Source organism: Vidua chalybeata, chromosome 8 (assembly GCF_026979565.1).
Source record: "Vidua chalybeata isolate OUT-0048 chromosome 8, bVidCha1 merged haplotype, whole genome shotgun sequence".
NCBI lineage: Eukaryota > Metazoa > Chordata > Aves > Passeriformes > Viduidae > Vidua > Vidua chalybeata.
Genome location: NC_071537.1, coordinates 32,357,793 through 32,378,737, shown reverse-complemented (window position 1 = coordinate 32,378,737; position 20,945 = coordinate 32,357,793). Strand labels below are relative to the sequence as shown.

General features: G+C 45.4%; 1 protein-coding gene across 1 annotated transcript; it reads right to left on the bottom strand.

Moving 5' to 3' along the window:
• Nucleotides 1–4,814: 4,814 nt before the first annotated feature.
• On the bottom strand, nt 4,815–20,855 carry MINPP1 (multiple inositol-polyphosphate phosphatase 1). Its single transcript, XM_053949302.1, has 5 exons — nt 20,289–20,855; nt 19,504–19,692; nt 18,538–18,635; nt 17,442–17,575; nt 4,815–8,532 (listed from the first exon to the last, which is right to left on the bottom strand). The coding sequence occupies exons 1-5, from the start codon at nt 20,827–20,829 to the stop codon at nt 8,133–8,135; spliced, it is 1,362 nt and encodes a 453-aa protein (XP_053805277.1). The 5' UTR covers nt 20,830–20,855; the 3' UTR covers nt 4,815–8,132.
• Nucleotides 20,856–20,945: the final 90 nt, after the last annotated feature.

Below are 20,945 nucleotides of genomic sequence, written 5' to 3'. Positions count from 1 at the left end.
CCAGGCAGTGTTGGAGCTGGACAAGCCCAGACAGGTAAGGAAGTCAGCTCCTACCACATTTTGAAGTCTAATTTCATCCTAATCCTTTTACAAAGCAGCCAGCTGTGACAGCAGCTCCTACCTGTCACTCCCTCCATCTCCAGACACTTGTGAGCAGGAGCACCAAGCACTTTTCCAGGTAGCACAGGGAAAACCCCACAGTCCTCACCTGTTTTCACTCCTGTGCAGAAGCAGATTTAGGATCTGCAATACACTACTGGATTGTAGCACTTTCCCCCCTGTGCCAATCCCTAGTGGGATTTGTCACGCAGATTTCCAGACAAGCTGTCAACCATGACAGATGTGTGCTGCCACCAACTAAGTGACTGTTCTCACAGGAAACCATGTGAAGGGAAACTTCTTCTGCTTTGCTAAACTCAATGTCAATTTTGCTATTTTTAGAATAATCCAGACAAATGTTTTTACCACTCTCATAGAAAAGCCACTCTTAGGTAGAGGTGATAAGCTTTAAAAAGTCAGGGTGATATTTACTGTTTGTGACAGGTGTTGGGTGCTTTATTCAAGCACTGATTTGGAAGGACCTTAAAGCCCATCCAGTGGCAGGCAGGGACACCTTCCACTGTCCCAGGCTGCTCCAAGCCCTGTCCAACCTGACCTTGGACCCTTCCAGGGATCCAGGGGCAGCCACAGCTGCTCTGGACAAAGTGGCCCAATAACCATGATGGAATTCAAAGCTCCATTGCCTCGCAGGATGAAAACAATTCCTCATTTCCCAGCAGAGCTGTCTCCTGCAGCTCAGGTCTCTGCTCTGCAGGCTGTGTGTGAGAGCTGAACAAGTAGGTCACATGAGCCTCTGCTGTTCCTTGTCTTGCCTCATCCAGCTGGAGGCTCCAAGCACACCCCCAGATTTGGCTTTGACACCCAGCTCCAGCCCTGTGCCCAAAGCTGGGTTGATCAACACATGCAGCACCTCCTGGGGGAAAAGAAAAAGATAAGAATCTGAACCTATCAAGAACCCCCTTGAGTCACCACCTCGTTCCTGCCTGAGCAGGGACATGGAGCACAGGGGCACAGGGCAGTCAGGCCGTGGCATGCTGGGAGTGGCATTTGCTCCCAGTTCTGCCTGGAAAGGATGCAGATGGAGACAGGGGAGATCAGCCCCATGGGAACACTGGATCCAGCTCACCTGACCTCAAACCCAGGAGAAGAAAGGCAAAGGGGAAACCTCCTGATTATCCCCAGGGATAATCAACCCCTGTAAACCCAAACATCCCACTGGTGGGTTCGGGGCAGAGCTGCATTCCCTACAGAGGAAAGATGTGCTGTTCTTTGCCACACCAAGGCCCACGAACAGCCTGATAATTCTGGGTTATGGGAGATGAAATCTGAACCCCAAAGGCTTTCCTGCAAGGCCAAGACCCAGCAGGATTTTGCATATGCTTCATGCTTGAGAGGGCTGGGAGCACGAGGAAGCAGGTCCTAGATAATAAAAGCAGCAGGCATGCAGGCAAACAGAGAAATGCAGGATACAGTTAGCAACACTCTTTATATTGCAAAAAATGAAATTTGTTCCATGCAAATCCATGTGCAAGACATGACCTGCGGCATCTGGTGAGAAAGTTCTGTAGCAGAAGATGGGAACCAGAGCACAAAACCTATATGGCCACAGAAAACAGCCCTTGACCAACCAAATAAATATAAAAACCTCACTGGCCTAATGATTAACCTTCCTGAGAAAAAAAGGTAGGGAGATTTCCCTGCCAGCAGCAAGCTGGTTGCTAGACCTCATGTGGAAAACCAAGAACAATGGTGGTCATTAAAGTTCAAAAGAACTGAAGTGAAACCAGGCAGCACACACATGGAGTAAGTCAGGTGAGGAGGAGAGATGAAGAGGGACCAACTTATCGGATCTGGCAAACCAAAGACTGAAATGAGATGCAAGTGGCATCTCCAGAGGGATCACATCAATGGCTGTCAGGACACAGCAGGGAGACAAAGGGTGAGGATAACATTACAGGCTGCAAACCAAACCCCTAAGGGCTTCAAATCTCCCTTCTGGCACATAAACCAGGAACTGGAGCTTAGGGGGTTGGGTTTTAAAATTTGACAGGTGAATGAGAGGCTGGACATGACCTGGCAGCCCAGAAAGCCAACTCTGTCCTGGCTGATCCAGCACAAAGATGGGATCACAGAGGATCAAGAGCCACCTCCCTGTGCTTAGGACAGAACTATCTGATTGTTTGAAAACATTCCCTCTACCTCATCCCTTGTATATTTATTCTAACAAACCAATGACTCATTTTAAACAACCATAATTTAAACAATACAGGATATTGCACATTCATAAATATTAGAAAGTTGTTCCAATTTTCAGAAGTATTTTTAGGCAACCAAAACCTTCAGAGAGCAGCAAAGTAGCATTAATAGCAAGAAGGAGCAATACATCATACACAGAGGACATCTTTGGGATGCTATTTTATGTGGGGGAAGTGTGAAATAAAAACCTAGAAAAGTTCACAAGAATTATCATTTCACTCCTTTTCAAGTCAACAGCACAGCCTCACCTTGAACAGTGTGTGCAAGTGTGGCCCAGGAAATGTATTTATAGGCACAGGGTAAAACCAAGCCAAAAGTCAAAGCAGCAATGAGAACAGAATAACTTCAGCAGAAGGAATAAAGAAGCAATCCCCCATGTGGGGAAAGGAAAATCAAAGTCACAAGTAGCACAAGTGCAATGCAAAGAGGTCAAGTGTTTAACTCCTCTCCCAATAAAAGTGCTCCAAGGAATGGGATGAATTGCTAGTGTTGAGGAAAACAACACTGAAACTAGATCAGTATCACAAGAGCTGCTGCAGAACACATGCCAAGCCTCACCATTTGCATATGGGAACTAACTCTGCTAACTGAGAATGCTGGAAGCTCTCACTGATTTCAAATCACAGCTCCTGGAAACGTGGCTGAAATTCCAGTCTAGCAGGAGACTCAAATGAGAGGAGCTGGACCTTCCCAAAGCTCCAGTTGAGCTCCAGCATCCACCACATCTCGCTGCAAAGCAAGGCATGGAATCCCAGAAAGGTTTGTGTTGGAAAGGACCTTAAAGCTCATCCAACCCCACCCCTGCCATGGGCAGGGACACCTTCCACTGTCCCAAGCTGCTCCAAGCCCCAATGTCCAACCTGGCTTTGGACACTTCCAGGGATCCAGGGGCAGCCACAGCTGCTCTGGGCACCCTGTGCCAGGGCCTGCCCACCCTCACAGGGGACAATTCCTTCCCAATATCCCATCTATCCCTGCCCTCTGGCACTGGGAAGCCACTCCCTCTCATCCTGCCACTGCAGGCCCTTGTCCAAAATCTCTCTCCATTTCTACTGTAGCTCCTTCAGGCACTGGAAGGCCATCCAGAGCTTCTCTCCAGGTGAACAATCCCAGCTCTCCCAGCCTTTCCTCCCAGCAGAGCTGTTCCATCCCTCTGCTCATCCTGGTGCCTCCCCTGGGCTCTCTCCAGCAGCTCCAGGTCCCTCCTGTGCTGGGCCAGCTCTGCAGGTGGAGTCTCACCTAAGCAGACAGAGGGGCAGAATCCTGCCTTTGGGTTAGGAAAGCACCAGGAGAGCTGTGTAGAAGACAAATTCCTTAAGAGAAATATATAAAGCTAAACACAAATCCACTGTCCTTAGCTCAATAAAACCCTGTAGCCACAATCAGGAGTGGATGGGAATGTTTGCTCTGTCCCTAGGCTCAAGGCACCATGTCCCACCAAAAGCCATGGGGCACCAAGCGAAAGAACCTTGAGCCTGATCCCACCGGGATCCTCTTTCTGGAGTGGTTCCCAGACCACCTGGGCACCTTCTGCTTCTGTAAGAGGTTCAGGATCTGTTATCACAGCCAGGGAAGCATTTGAGAGCTAGAGATAACTAACGTGGACAAGCCTGCAGAGCTTTTCTGACCCCTAAATAAATAATGCAAAATTCACCTTGCTCCCTTCCATACTCTTCCTTCTACAGTAATCCTTACCCTGAAGATAAGGCATTTGTTTCTGTTAACGGAACACAGTAACAGGCGTGCTTCTAACCTTTCAGCAGAATGTCAGACAAACAATAGTCCCTTGAAACTCAAAGGAATTGTTGAATTAAATAAATAAATGAGTCCATCATCATAAACACCACATGCCGTTAGCCTGAACCTCCCCAGTCCTGACCTTCACTCCAGGCCACTCAGGTCAGGAGAAAATCTGTAATTTAAAGCCCAAGAAAAGCAAGAATTTAACACTTTAAAGATAAGCCACTATTCCTGCCTCAGCAGCACCTGATAATACTACCTTCCTTTTGAAGGGTTAGACAACAAACACAACTCTTTAATACATTAAAGACGCAAAAAAAGAGAGGGGAGATGGATGGTGCTGATTATGTTCCTTCCCCCCGGGTTCTATGTGGTGTCTTAGTTTGAGAGGCATTTCCTTCTTTGCCTGTGACTGCACAGTTTGGGGGGCTTTTCCCTGCTTTAAACAAAACATCCTCTCTTGTTTTCCATTTCCAGCTGTCTTACAGACTAATACACCTTCACAGAAAATGCAGAAACAGCCTTTAATCAAAGATGATGCCATCCCAGCCACCACACCCTTTTTGCATCTGCAAAAACCTTGTCAGGAAATTGTTGCTGCTTTTTATACCAGGGATCCTGGAAACAAGAATAAATCTTTAGTCCCCTCAAAATGTGAGCATAAAAACCTAATTACAGTTAGGTTTTCGCCTAATTAAGGAATTTTCTATTAACCACTGTGAAAGCTGATTACTAAAATAATCAGAGACACCAACATATTTAACAGCAACCTCTCAATTGTATTTTGAAGAAAAACAAAACCATGATTCAAAAGATCATGTCATTATTGCTGCTCAGAAAACAGATCAAGAAAGTGTGCAGTTTTATTTCACAGCACTAAAACACCACATTTCAAGTGCTCCAAATTCATCCAGTTAGTACCAGATCATTACAAATCTGCATTTGACAGCTCCATGCTAACCAGAACACCAGCAGCTCTTTATAGACAGAAAAAAAAAAATCACTTGCCAGAAAGATTAACCATTTCACAAATTAAAATGTACTTCACACATATTGAAGGCCAGCATACAAGAGCACTGTTGGTATTTCCCAACAGTGAAAGCTTCCAGTTTCAGGAAGGTTGCAGAGAGAGTCCTTGACAGATGTCTGAGATGAGGCCTCCAGAGCCACAGGAAGGAGGAGAAAGCATTATTTGTCTTGCAGGACTTCTGCAGGATGTGGGAACGTGCACTGCCAGGAGATGTGGCAGCCTGATCAAACACTGCATACTGAGCTAGTGCACAATTTTGGAGAAGTATTTAGATCCATTTTAGTTAGTTTTTTTAAGTAGCTAAACAAATGTCTTTGTTTATTAGACAAAAGGATCAGAGCGAAGTCACCTCCCCCAGTGCTAAGAACCAGAGTAAGTGCCTGGAGTATTTACATGTCCCAACACTTCCATAGTGCCACAATGGTGTAAAATTTCCACGCCGAGCCTCTAATTCTGCCAAAGGAGTGAGTCAGAGCATCCTCTAAACACAGATCAGAGCCCCAACAGCACATTTTCCTCTCCAGTTAATTGCTGACAGGCACTGAAGAGAGATCTGTTACACTGGGGGTATGAGGGACTCAGGCTCCAAGGTGAAACAGGGAACAGCTTCTGAGGCATCACCCACAGAATTTAAACATACAATTAACCTGCTAATGCACAAAGGGTACTCCACAGCAGGAGTTTTTTGGTTCCTGCACCTCACCTGGCACACAGTTAAAAAGCAGTCAAGTGCAATGTATTCCTCCCTCCATAAGGAAGAAGGATGTATCTTTTAACAAATGTGATGTCTTAAAATCAGTCTTGCTGAACTGACAACAGAATCCTCCATTCATCTCACATAGTGAGGCTTTCATCCCTTCTGTTCATGAATCATCACTGACTCACAGAAAAAAAATATTTGTTCAAAGGTGGATTTTCTCACTCTTGTATCTGCTCTTTCCAAACTTAACTGCCTTTAAACAAAGGCTCATTTCTTTATAGCCTGACTCAAATGTTGCAATAAAGTTCTTAACTGGGCTCTGTCACAACCATTTCCATCAGTTGACTTAGTCTCCAGGTAGGATCATGTGAAAAAGGAGACATGCAAAGGTGATTGAGCAGTAGTCATATGCAGGGGCTGACAATTAGCCTGACCTATATTCCTCTGGCTGTTGCAGCACTGAGCTCCTCCCTAACCATTTCCCCAGCTTCAGAAAGAACTGTGGATTTTACACAGGCAAGTGCTGAAATACTTGAATCGGTATCTTCAGTGATCTCTGTAGCAAGTGGTGCACTAATCAAACAACCACAGGTAGGGAAATGCCCTTAACTCAGAGCAGCAGCAAAAAACAGGTGCTCAATTGCTCCTTAACTTACAGGTATGTAAACATGAAGTGCTTTTATACAAGGTATATTAAGAAGAAAAAAAGTGACCAAAGGCTGAGTCCTCAGGAAAGAAAAAATTTAACACCCACATACACCAAGTATAACTTCTCAACTTGGAAGTTAGGCTTTTTTGTTTTTGTAGCAGTTAAGTTCCCAGGTCTGGGGGTGAGCCTACAAAAAGGACTTATTAGGTGCACTATAGACATTTATACCCTCAGCTGCTGCAGGTTATGCTGTGATAATCACTTATTCCCAGTCTTCACCTCCTGCCCAGGAAACACAGCATAATAAACTCCACTTTACAGGGTGAGCTCTGAATGCTCATTAGATGGTGAGAGTACACTTCAAGAGCTACCAGCACCATAAATCCATATCCTCATTTGCTTTGGGCCAACTTGGTCAAAAAGCCATTCCCGCACCGTGACAAAGGAATCTTTTTCTGACTTAATTCAGACATTTCTCATCAGCTATCTTCAGTTTTCCTTTTACTGTCACACTTCAGAGCTCTAAAATGCCTCCCATGTTTCAGGCATAATGGAACCTACCTAAAGTGCACTTCCTTTAAAATATCACCAGTCCTTCTATGCCATTCACCTCTTTAAAACCAGCTGCATTTCAAAAGCAAGGTGGCACATCAAATGTGTAAGGCCTACATAAGTGGCAGCTTTTTTGGTGCCTTAAAGTTAACAGAAGTCAATCCTCAGCCCAATCTTTATACAGTTCAAAAACCCAAATTTAGAGTTAGCAACAATTCCATTTCAAGCAGGAGGCTGGAGACATCAGAGGTCCTTTCCAGCCAGAGCTGGTAGGAAAACTGTCAGCATCTGGCCAGGACCAAGAGATTCAGAGCCATGGCACAGCCTAATCTGAATGCCCTGGCCCAAATAACACCAGAAATAGATGGCGTTAGTAAAAGGACACTCCAGAGGATTCAGAAAATAACTGCTGCATTTCCCAGAGCATATAAAAGGAAAAGTGGCTAGTCTCTACTCCCTCACTTTTATTTCTTTTTTTCCCTGCTTTTTAAAGATAATTTACTTACCCTGGAGACTAACTTGCTATGCAGGATTGGTTGATGATGACCTTAAGACTTTTAATTCCTTGCCCCTTTTCAAGCAGGTGATGCATGCAGGAACTCCTCCTGCTTTAAAATGCCCAAAATAGAAATGGTGCTGTCCAGGCAGAAGTTGTTCAGCTGTGGAGAAGAACTATGTACCCTCTCCCTTCTAGAAGCTTGAGAAAAGGATAAAAAAAAAAAGGTTTGAAATATTTCATGCGTGGCACAGGAAAACAGCAGCTAGAAACACAGGCAGCAGAAAGCAGCACTGAATCAGTCCAACCACCTTCAGATCCAATAAAATAGAAGCTGCCCCAGCTCTTAAATCCATCTATGGCCCATTCATAACAGCAGTGACCAATGAAATCAGCTTATTTGCAAATATAAACACACAGGTATTTGTGTCTTGCATCACACATTTGTTACAACTTTCCTGTGACAGCAGTTGTTTATGCAGCTCTACTTATGCAACAAAGAACCAGTACACTGAGCTGAGACAACCCCCCAAATCTGCAAAATTAAAAAGTCAACACAGCAGCAGCAAATCATCCAAAGTGCTTGTTCCCAACACCTGTGGAAGTGAAGCCAGATCAATTTGAAGAACACCAGCTCTACTTCATTCCCTCACAGCTCATCGACAGCAGTGATGTTGACTTGGGGAAATTCGCACTCCTCTTTGAAGTGGCAGTTTTCCAGGATGTCCTTGTAGTAGTCCTTGAGATCCGTGTAGGTGGAGGTGGTCTCGTTGGAGTGACGGAAGGGCAGCAGCCTCTCGTTGAGCAGCAGCTGCACCTGGTACTCCTCCCGGGAGGTGTTCACGTGGTCGCAGTGGTAGAGCACGAACACCAGGTTGGCTGCGTAAGGCACAATGCGGCCGGTGCGGAATTTCCGCTGCGCCTGCCGGGCGTAGTTGCTGGCCAGGAGAGGCTCATCGTCTTTGAAGTAACCCATCAGGACAAGCAGGGGCTGGAGGGTCTCTGCGTGCCCAACTTGGACAATCAAAGGTGAGGAAATGGGTTTGGCGCTACAAAAGAAAAGAAGCAGAAGGGATGAGCAAGAGGCTGTGCTTTAAGACCTAACATCAACACATGGCACAGCTGCCAGCAACCATGGCTGAAGGACACCTTGAGCCTGTGTTACTCCTGAGAAAAACCTCTTTGGGAATTTCAGTCTGTTACAGATTTAAATGCAGCTTCCTAAACTTTGCCCAAGTATTGATCCAAGGCCAATGCAGTGAGGTTCAGCAAGTGTCAGGTCCTGCCCTGGGGTCACCCCAGGCCCTGCAGCTCCAGGCTGGGCAGAGGGGCTGGAAAGGGCCCGTCGGGAAAGGCCCTGAGGGCTGTGCCAGGGCTGGACAGGAGCCCAGGGGTGCCCAGGGGAGCACGAGGCCAATGGCCCCTGGGCTGTGCCAGCCATGGAGTGGCCACAGGCCCAGGGCAGGGCCTGTCCCCGCTGAGGGACCCCGAGGGCTGTGTCCAGTTCTGGGCCCTCCCAGCCAGAGAGCCCTGGAGGGGCTGGAGCCAGGGAAGGGAAGGGAGCTCACACAGTCAAGCCCTTCATTAGATGTGAGAGAGCCTCCTTCAAATCATCAGCAGCATTTATCAAATTTAGTCTGAAGACAGATCCAGTGATGCAGGGCAACAGTTGTCCCTCCCCAGCTTAGCAGTCCAAATGACCAGCAGGAATACTGCTATTACCAATTCCTGAAGACACCAAGCAGTCCAGAAGATGATTCTCCCTCAGGAACAGGTCAGCAAATCAAGGCACTGACTTGTACCATGACCAGGGACAGTTTATGTAACGAAAGGTTACACACTGTTCAGCCAAAGGGGAGATAGGAGCTGGCTGGCTGTGGCAGGAAGCACCAGCCAAGAAGAAAATCTGACCCTTGCTCCATGGATGATGGCTTTTGGGGACCATTTCCAAGTGGTCCACATAAATCTAGCACAGGTAAATAGAGGTTTAGCTTCCAGGAGACACATCTTGACTGGTCTGAAAAGGAGGCGTTTCCTCGGCTCCAACCCAAAGCACTGGAGAAATGGTTAACTGGGAGACTTGACTGTAGATTGGAACTCTGATCAGCTCAGCAGGAATTCAGTGCTGGGCCAGGATGGGCCTGCCAGCTCAGTCCAGCCATGGTGTTTGTGCAGTCTGACACCCACCTTGTACCGCACTGCTGGTGAGCTGGTACCACCTTGTACCACACTTGCCACTGCTGCCGAGTCCTTCTGACTCCACTCCTCGGACAAAACACCCCTTACAAAATACATCCAAACCCTGCCTCTGTTTTCTGTTCAAAAGAAGCAGCCTTCAAACCATATAAAGGTTCTCTGTGGAGGACACTGTATTTTTTCCCACCTAAGCCTTTGCTGCACCAAGATCTTTATATTCACTACACTCTTCCAGCTCCTCCAAAATCAGTGCTCCTGCTTGTGTTCTCCCCTTGCTATTTATGACCCCTTCACTCACTTTAGAATTCTAAAGCTTTTGGATCCTTGAGTCCCTTTCTCTTTACTTCCCTCTCTCATCCACTTGACCAATTCACATGCATCCTTCCCATCCACACATACCTGCAGGGAAGTATTTTTAGGTTTTAGGACACATTCACATCCCTCCTGTCACAGCAGCAAGACACAGATGTCTGTGGAAGGAAACGGAAGGCCATTCCTTTGATCTCCTGCAATTTTCAGCTCAGAAGTCTCTAGGGCTAGAGGTGGCTTCTAGGTAATGAATCACAGCTTTGTCAAATCTCTCCTTCAATCCACATGCATTTCTAGCACACACAATGTCCTGTGGCAAGGAGCTGCACAGCTTCACAGACTGCTCTTAATTTTTTCTATCTGCAGATGCCATGTCCCATTTAATCCATTCTACTCACAGCTTCACAATAGCGTTCTTTCCAAGTTGAGAAATCCTACCTTAGTCCTTCCACAATTTTCCACATGAGCTACATCCCTTTATATCAGAATATCAGAATGCACAATACTCCAGAACCATAATCGTCACAGAAATTGATGCTACACTCATGAGCTCCCTGCTTAATTCCTGATATTCAACGTGGAATGATTTGGATTGGAAGGGACCTTAAAGATCATCTCATTCCAACTCCCTGTCCTTGTCAGGGACACCTTCCATAGGCCAGGCTGCTCCAAACTCCATGTGCATGAAGTTTGAAATATCTCAGACAGCTACAACAACCTCACAACAGCCCCTGAGCAATAGCTCTCCCAGATTCTATCCAACAGGTGATAAGAAGATCATTTTTCCCCATGAGGATTACTTGACAGCTCTGCAGTTTTCCAGCCCAGTCAGTCTCACCAGGTCTTTTCACAATCTTCCTAGTAGAAATACTTCATCTTATTTATCTTTAATAAAACTGCCACATTTGCAATACCATTGAACTTGTCAGCTCTTCTCAACATTCCAAGCAGATCAGATCTTTCCAGCTCTATCTCTACTAGGAAAAAATCAATCAACTCTCCCTACCCTCCATTTCTTGTAATTTTATCAATTTTTTCCCCTCTGTAAGGAACTTTCCCCTTAACCCCGGCTGCTTGGTTTCTTTAGATAAGAAAACCTGTTCAGAAGGATGTTTGGACATCATGACTGTAGCTACCATATCACCCTGTTTTATATTTGCTGATCCCTCCCAAGAGCTCCAAGAGGAATGTTGTCCTTTTAAAGAACCATCCTAACACTTCTCAGATGTATTAGATTCATCAAGGTGCTCAGTACTTGTCTAGAGCATTATTTCTACAAGACTGCCCTGGAATTCTAATTCTCTCCTGGAGCTGCTTTTTAAATTTTTCCCTTATTTAATTATTTGTATTTTCAAGTCTTCCCAGCTGCATAGTGGTCTTTGTTTTGTTAACTATGAGGGAAGCTGGGAATGCAAATATGCTGCTAGAATCTCCAAAACAACCTTACATAGGCATTACTGACTCCACAGGGAATGGATTTCAATTTCACCACACAAAAAATGGCTTCAGAAATGCTAAGATTAAAAAAAATTAACATTCTGGCTATCAGTGCTGGCCTTAAGCAAAGTTCAGCTTTACTTTCCAGGTGATGCTAAGCAGGAATGTTGAAATGAAAGTAAATCACAAAAAAAATAGAGCAAAAAAAATCATAAAAAAACCAGCATGGCATATGTTTTCAAAGCAGGAAATAAATTATAGCCAGCAGGCCAAACAGCCTTGGGAGGCAAAACAAACCTCTCCCACTCAGCGCTATCCCATTGGATTAGTATAATGAGGATTAAAACCACTTCCTGATAGGACACAACCCTGAGATCTCCACAGCCCCTTTAACACAGCATGCCTGATCTTTCACCAGTGCTGGTGATTTCCCAGACTGCTCCAGCACTCCCTGTTCAGGGACAGGGTCAGCACTCCAGCTCAGATGTGGTTCCCTATCACCCAGCAATGACAATCGAAATGGCCATCAAGGTTAAACTGCGATATTTTTAATTGTAGGGAGAATGACAGCAGATTATGTCTTCAGAGAATACCCACAGGCAAAGGTTACCACTGCTCCTGCATTTCTGAGAAAGGCAGAACGAGCAACAAAACAGCGATAAACAGTAGCACAGGTTGATAAAATATCAAATGGCAGGCCAGATGTTTCCACACTCAATTTGCCTCACTGTTTATCAATGACTCACCATTTATCAATGCTTTGTTGAAAGCATCAAAGTTCTCAACATTGTACTCTGGCAATTACTAATGGCATTTCAATCCACTTTTCCCCTCCCTTTTATTTACTAGTACATGGCCTGGGAAAGCCCACTGAGGAAATCTCATTCCCACCTTTGAAGGGAGATGAAGGGAGTATTGTGCATAAAACTCTGCTATAAAACATTAGGAGCTTGTCTGAAAGTGATTGGTTTCATATTCATTTCACAGGGCACTTCCAAATGAGGCTCTCAGTAGGCAGAGCACAAGCAGGTTTCACTGGAGAGATGTGCCAGCTCCTGAACTGCCCACACTGGGGTTTTATGGTTTGTTTTTTTTTTTACCTTTTAAGTAAATCTGACCACAGATGAAAATGAAGAAAGTATTGAGCAATTGAGCAGCACAAGCCCAAAAGCTAAGTCTCACCATGGGGGAAAAAATGCATCAGGGAAAAGCACAGATGTGGGATTTATCGTCCAGGTAAATTCTAGCTCTCCTGGATTTCAGCAGATTTGGGTTTAAATCTGAATCTTCTGCATCAGCTCACCCATCCTCCAGAGCAGATCATGCCTACTCTTCCCAGGACTATTGATAGTTTATTTTCCATATGGAAAAAGTGAACTTTCTTTTAACCAAAGTTTATTTCCTAAGCACTGATTGGATTTTCACTTAGAAATAACTCAAACCCCAGGAAATAGTGGGATAAGATTAAACACTTCCTGCAGCAAAGCTCAACCAGCCAACCTTCAAACCTCATGTAAAAACCCCTCCAACAAGAAGGTAAGATTTAACACCTGTTTAACAAGCATTTTGTTCCTTTTCTCCCTAATAAAAAAGCCAGGTCAAAGGATTACAAAACCTGCTTTTAACTACGGGATGAATTCTTCCTCCTTCTCACTTCCCATTGTGATTTATTTCAGGAGGAAAAAAAAAAAAAAAGCTGGACAAACCCTAAATATAGCAGGAGGCAGCAGAGATCAGGGAAGGCAGTGGTGGCACTCAGAGGGCAGCAGAAATATTTAACAGTGTTAAAGCTCAGAGGGTTTTCACCAGTGGGAAGAGGAATTTTAAAAGCTAAAAATATATATCTGTCAAATAGTACTAAGTCCTCATATGTCAAAACTTCCACCATAAATAGAAGACAGCAAATCATTCCCAGAATCAGCACCAACCCAAGAAAATGCCACCACTAATACTGACAGGAGAAAATTTTCTTCTGTTGCAACAAGGAACAAACTGCCTCATGACAAAAGCAAACTTGAAAAGCTGACTGGACTACACAAAACTCATTAAAAACCCTGATTAAAAGGCTCTTATCTAGTCCTGCAACACTTTATCAGTTGGAGCTAATTAGGCTAGGCCTCCCTGTGTTTCACTGCAGAGCTGCTGCAAATTCAAAGGCTCTTTCCTGGCTGATACCACCTCTCCCATTGTTTCAAACCTCAGAGGTGAAATGCATTCCTGCGGCAGCACCACAGTAATGCTCAATGTTGATCCATCATGAGCAAAACCAAACCAAGAGGCTGCTGGCACTTGGTAAACCCTTTCTGGCCAAGGTGGACACTGGTCAGACCAGTTCATTTGTCTGTTACTTGCCTAGCTACTGTTTAGTTTGGGTTTTTCATTTTTACATAAAAGGGTATGACTCTATCAGAGTTGCTCAGATACTTTTTCAGATCAATCCTGAGCAAGCATATTAACTAATTAACATGAGACTGAGGACATGCTGGGGAGTCTAAAAGGCCCAAGAAACTTTAAACCTCTAGTTCTGGGTAGACAGAGGAACAGCCACATTCCCAGGAGAGAGACTCTGGGCTGCCCAGCTCTCTGAGAGAAGTCAGCAAACACACACACTTCAGAAATGCAGACACAGGGATGCTGCTGAATGTGCCACATGCATCTGTGGTGAATTTCACACCTCTGGCTTCCCCAGAAGCTCCCTTTAGTCATGTCAGAAGTTCCACCTTTGAAAGATGGAGCAATCAAAGCCAACCACACACTATGATACAGAGCTGCTGACTGAGACATTGACTCTTTATTAATGAAAGTCATCCCAGCAGCAGCGAAGGGGTTTTCATTAAAAAACTGACTGAACATTTGGAACCTGAGCAAAAGGGGATTTTCAATCTAAGTATTTCATTGCTACTGCATATGTAGAAGCTTTTTGCTCAGTTCCCTTTGTAGAGTTTTGAACTGTGAAGTGGTTTTAGATCATCCATTATACTCCTTTGTACTGAGTCATAGGTTTGAAAAGAGCAATTAGGGCACAGCAGTAAATGACTCCTGAAAGGTTACCAATTGTGTTGGGAAGTGACCTGCAAAAAGGAAAGCAAATTACATGCAACAATAAAAGCTACCAATAAATTGCCAAATTGGTCTGTTTACCATAACTCACAAAGATCACCTTCAATTGATCTTGAATCATATTCAAATAAACCCCTTTTTTTTTTTTTTTTTAATACCTTGGACCCACTTACTCTCTCAGAGGGAACCATCACCAAATATTTTGCAATGCATATGTGCAGCTAGGCTGGTATTATCAGTACACGCTGTAAATACTGAGATGGCTGCACAAAGCATCCTCCCAATTTCCAGAGCCTTATGGTAACCCATTTGGGCAGTACAAGCAAGAATATTTCATATTCTTTCACCAGCAGGAAATATTCATGTTAAATATTTGAAGCTAGAAGGAAAAAATAAAATGGAAAGTCTAAAACAGCTTTAGTGAATACCTGATGTGCTTTAAAGTGTGCCACAAGTGATTTGCAAATCCACCTCTGCCCAAGCGTGCAGCTGCAAAAATTTTTAAAATCAGATCAGCAGCTTCATATTGCATTAAGTACCAGAATACCTGAATTTCTCAACATACGCAGACTGCCTGTGGTCAAAATACTGTTCATTAAACTGCTGGGAAAACCAGCACTGAAAAGTAATTCTTTACCAGCTTCTCTGGCTATTTTGTATCCATAGCAGGCAGACTTGGGAAAAACACAATTCTTTATAAATGTGAAGACAATAAGACAACTGCCCAACTATGCCATTTCAGTACAGCAAATCACAAGGGTTTGATATAGAACAAGTGAAACTTTTAACCAAAGTCCATTTCTTAAGCGGAAATGGTTTCATTTTATATATATCTCATTATGTTTTTGTAACTAAGAAAATTTGTACAGAAGAAAGAGAATCCTGGCCTCCAACCTATCCCTTTCACAGCTTTTAACAGCAAGTCCTGCACAGAAGAGAGTATTGCTAGTTTAAACCCCAGAGTGATACTGGAATTCACATGATGGAAGAACCTAAAAACATCAAACTTTTGCACTGCAAACTGAAAGTAGGACTGATTAGCAATATTTATTACCACCTCCATCATATTCTTAAGGATAGACTAACCAGAAGGAAGGGTTTTCCACCAAGGAAATAAAAGCAAGCTTTGATAAGGCAACCAAGTTTGGTGATAAGATTGCAAGGGCAACAATCACTTCATGGAAGAAACATGTTCTCTCTTTTTGATTTCACTGTAACTGGGAATGAAGACAAAACAAAGCTACTGAACATAAAGGCTTAAAAAATAGCCTTTTAAATGATACAGCTACAAAAATACAGCTTTGCCAACACTGCTCTCCACTGTCAAGTCAGGAGCAGCACAGATAATCCAGATCACTCAGCTTCTTCCCAGAACAGAAATGCTTCCCTCTTTACTTCTGGATAGCCCAAACAAAGCTTTCCAAAAAGAAAAGATTCTGGGGCAAAGATAGTGCCCTGGAAGTAAATTTCTTTTTCTTAAATTTTTAGAGTAATTTCTTGTTCTTAAATTTTTAGAGCAAGTAGACAGTTATAAATCAATGTTAAACATTGTTAAATTTAAACATTCCACTGAAAGACATTTAATTGTCACAAAAGTTAATTTTCTGAAAATGCTGCAAAAATGCTTAACCTGCTGCCTTGAAGTTGGCCATCACCATAAAAAGAAAGACTTTTATATATCTTTTTATCTGTATGTTTTCTCATTTTCATTGTACTCACACTGCCACAGGGTGTCTCTCTCCATAGATGAAAAAGAGATAAATCTCACTCTGCAGATGAAATAGGATTAGCTGCATCTCTGCTCACTAGATTCCAAGAGAGACAAGCTGGCCCTGGTAGATTCCCACATCCTCTCCAGGGTTACCCAATGCAGTTTATTCCCAGGTCTCCAGTGCTTTACGACTGCCACCTTCTGTTGTAGAAGGGAGTAACACATTCCTGTGGCACTCGGCTACCTCGGCTTTCCTGCTCCGTTCAGGATGAGGCTTATCCTGATGACTGCTCACCCAGCTTGGAATTTTACAAGATTTAGGATTCTGATCCTTTACACTCATTGCCTGCTTCCCTCTGTGATGGCAAAACAACACGAGAGCCCCAGGTGTTGCAACTGTACTCCACAGCCAATGCTGAAAAACACAAAGTTACCACAGTGCTTGGGAGCTCTGCCTTCCCACCTCCCAGTTTAGCAACTGCTGATCCAGCTCCAAATCAATCAGAAATCTCCATCTGTATCTGTTTCTTCCAACTACAGCTCCTGGGTTTTTAAAAATTGTTATTATTAAACTTACAGGGATGTTTTATAAACAGGTGAGACACACAGCTGCAACTAGTGTGTGGAATGTAAGGATTGAAAGGCTCTCACTGCTCAAAGAGGAAATGACACTAAAAGGGAACAGAATTGATCACTCTCCTTCCATTATACAGTCCTATGGCCCTAGCCTTGATATCCTGTACTTCTATAAAATTTCCATACTAATCTGCTAAGGTATTAATTGATGTGACTGATTATTAGCCATGCATTTGTAATTGTTCAGTTTACATAAGAACATGAATGCAGACTGTAAATTAATATTTAAGCAACAAATTATTTTTAATAAAAAAGCTATATTGTAAAATCTGTATTATTTTAACTCAATATCTCCTCAAACTGCAGTAAGAAAACACTATTTGAGAGCAGCTGGCTGTCCCCTGAAGGCCGGTGGGGATCAGCAAGTTAGAAGACAGAAATACTTTAGCGGAGCACAAAAGCATCAATGAAAGCAAAAAAAAAAGATACTCCTCAAAGTAATACTGCTCCAGTAAAAACTGTATTCTCACTGTTAAAATTCTCCGAGCTCCAGCTCTCCTAATGTTGCCACATTCAGAAATACAATACCAAACTTCCTTTCACGTGAAATCCAGCTCAGGATTGAGCACAGAAAGCTCACACCCAAAGCACTGAAGACTCTTGATTTACCTTTTGCTCTCCTCCACTGCTTTGTCCAAGTGCTGGAAGATATCTTGGAATAAAACACAGCTGGAGCGACTGTTGATGTCATAGCCATATCCTCTCTTCCAGTACTGCTTCAGGTCATTCAGGTATTCCAGCACCTAAGGTCAGAGCTCACAGGTTTTTATTACTGCACCGAGGGAAAACAAAAAGCTCCCAGCCTGGAGCAATGACACAAACACAACCCCAAACATTAGGGCTCCAGTTGAAACCACTTCAGCATAAAACCAGACAACAGATCAGACCAAAGAGTGACCAAATTCAGCATCTGGTAACAATCACCAAAAAAACCCTGAAGTACTGCACATCACGAGACAACCACTATCCACTGCTTTTTTAGCACTTCTCATTTTGCCTTTGGCTCATCATTCTTCTCATAGAATCCATCCCACACCTTTAGTCCAGCTTGTTTTGTGTCTGTTTTCACGTTCCAGAGACATGCACACATCTCAAGTAGACAGAACTGTGCCTTGGAATTATTCAAAAGCACACCGCGCTCTCCTTGTTCTCTGTTCCTTTCCTGACAATTCCTGGCATCAAAGCCATTTCCCACCTCCCTGCTGAGTTATAAATAACCAGACTGAACAGGGCAGGTCTCAGCAGAAGCCCATGGTGAGCCTGATGCTCTTAGACCGGAGATCACTTACTCCTAACCGCCCACCCTTTAGCCAGACACCTACCTATGCAAAGGTCTCCTCTTTTCCCAGGGGTGCAAATTTCCTTAAGAGCCTTGGGGGAAGCCGTACTGAACATCAAAAGTTACATCAAACAATTTTGAAAGAAGAGGAACAAACGTTTGTCTCATTTATCTTGGTTCTGTCAATAGGCATTTATTTGGTTTAGAGAGCTGATAATGCCCAAAACCAAACAGAGTCTTAGAGGCCCTGGAAGACCTCATTTGTTGTACCCTGGAGTGAGTTTTATCACGTGATTGTATCATGTGAAAACCACATGTTATAGAATGATTTGGGATGGAAGGCCATTTAAGATCACCTCATTCCAAACCCTCTGCCACAGGCAGGGACAATTTCCACTAGAGCAGGTTGCTCCAAGCCTCACATACCTTGGCATCTTCTTCACTGAAGAGTGAACACCATGGGGAGGTCACATTTTTTATGGCCAGCTCGTATGAGCAGGTGAGAAAAGCCACTTGAACAAGATCTGCAATAAATCCAACAAACAAGCAAGAGATAAACCACTGCTACACAACTAGCAACTTCCTCTCCTCCGTTTACCTCTAAAATGAATTGCAATTACTCTTTGGCCATACAAACAATGAAATCAAATATTTAGTAGGACAAAGACCAAGAACCAAAAATACACAGTTCAACAGAATTATTGTGCAAAATCCAAATTTTGGACTGCAAGCTCTTCACATTTCATCATTATAAGAGGAAAACAAGAGCATTTCACTTTAAATGCTGTCCATCTGCTGATGTGAAATAGGTGTCAGCTGCTGGTGCAGCCACACAGGTCAGAAGAATCAATAAAGGGAAGATGTGAGGTCTTGGGCAACTCCCCCTCCACATCAGGAGCTCTGTACAAGCAGCACCAGGGTGAACTTTGTTTCCAGCATGTCCCTGATGCTGCAATCCCAACATGAACACTTATTTTGGGGAGCTTTTCCCACCACTTGACCATACAGGAAAACCCAGCACTTCTGTTCTGGATGGGTGAATTAACACACAGGGCTGCTTTTTGCTTTTCCTCAGGTCGTTTATGTGCTTGAGTTGTAATGGGCTTCACAAAAGCAAAATTAAAAGAAAAACATTCAAATCCCTCCAAAACCAGGTAAAGCTGATTTCATCTACAGGAAAGATGTTTTCAAATATCTTTTTCTTCTGACCACTATCCAATAATCATTCATTACTGCAACACCAACACAGACTTACAGTCTCATGTACTTAATTAGAGACTGCATCTCCAAGTCACAGCCACTTGAAATTACCTACTCTGCATAACTATAAGTCTTGGAAGTTGTTCTTGGCCAGCCTTGGAGCTGAAGCCACCTCTAAGAGGAATTCCTTACCTGCATTTAGTTCCTCCACTGGCAAACACAAGGCACTGGCCACCTTCTCCAGGACTTTCTTCATCTCAGGCCCCTCTTTGAAGGCAGTCACCTGGCACATGGCCTTGTCGTTCTCCTCCACCAGGGCTACAAACTTGGCGCAGTGATCAAAGAACCGCATGAGGAAGTCGTTAACTTCAATCTCCACCTCTGAAAGCAAACGTGGGCCTCAAGGGGAGCGCCACCATCCCCAAGGGCCCCAGCACGTGGCCACCATGGCAGCCTCCAAGGGACACGTCACCCACCGCAGCCGTGTCCCCACGGAGGGGGTGCAGGGTCCCACTCAACCACAGGGAGAGCAGGGTACATCCCCAATGCCTCTGAGAGCTCACTCAGGGAGGGATTCTTCCAGCCCCCCATGAAGGCATCAGGAGTCCCCCAGCCCCTCAGAGAGGTCATGGTGCTCCCTCGGTTGGGCCGAGGCTCCCCGAGCTCTCAGGGAAAGCACAGGGCTCCCTCAGGAGAGGAATGGAGTTCCCGCAGGGAGGGTGTGAGGCACCCCCATCCCCTTTGGTGGAGCCAGGAATCCCAGGGGCTGCCCCGGTCCCTCAGGGAGGACACGGGAGTCATTCGCTCAGGGCATAGGTCTCCCTCACCCCCTCAAGGAGCAGGCCCCCAGAGAGAACCTGGCGGCCCTCAGGAATGCACGGGAGTCCCCCATCCCCTTGGGACAGCTAGGAATCTCTCAGGCCTTCAGGAAAAGCCAACGGCTCCCCCAGGGAAGGGGGTGGGTGTCGCGCACTCACCGTCGCCGCCGAAGTCGAGGGTGGGCCCGAGCCCGCGGCGGAAAGCGGCCCCGCTCTGCAGGCAGCGGTGCTTGGAGCTGCTGGCCAGCGCCAGGCGGCGGCGGGCGGCGAAGAGCGCGGGGAAGCGGGCGGCCATGCGCCGGGCCAGCTGCTCCATGTCGCGCTGGCCCTGCGGCGCCAGCCGCCCGTCTAGGCTCTCCTCGTACCACATGGGCCAGTCGGCCAGGGCGGCGGCGGCGGGGCAGGTGGCGTCTCCCGCGGCATGGCGGAGCAGCCGTGCATGCAGCTCGCCCAGCCGGCGGATCTGCCCGGCCGTGGGGTAGCGGGTGCCGTGCCGGAGCACGGCGCGGAGCTGCAGCGGAGTGCAGGAGGCGGGCAGCGACCCGCCCGCCTCGGGACCCAGCGACAGCGGGTCGCTCACCAGGTGCGGGTTCACCTCCTCGTAGCGGGACTTGGTGCCGAAGTAAGCGCTCAGCCCCGCGCTCGCCGGCGGCAGGACGAGGAGCAGAAGTAGCAGACCGGCTTCCCGGCGAGGCGCCATGGCCGCAACTGCGTGGCTACCGCAGGAAGAGGCGGAGCGCGGCCGCCTCTTCACGGCTTCAGCCGCCCCAGGGACCACCCTAGCCCCGCCCCGCCCGCCCCCTCACGGCTCCGCTC

Coding starts and splice junctions, on each gene's coding strand:
- MINPP1 (XM_053949302.1), bottom strand. CDS start 20,829: ATGGCGCCTCGCCGGGAAGCCGGTCTGCTACTTCTGCTCCTCGTCCTG. Junction 17,576..18,537: donor TCAGTGAAGAAGATGCCAAG/GTATGTGAGGCT, acceptor CTCTGACCTTAG/GTGCTGGAATACCTGAATGA. Junction 8,533..17,441: donor GCAGTGGAGGAGAGCAAAAG/GTAAATCAAGAG, acceptor TTTCTTTTGTAG/CGCCAAACCCATTTCCTCAC.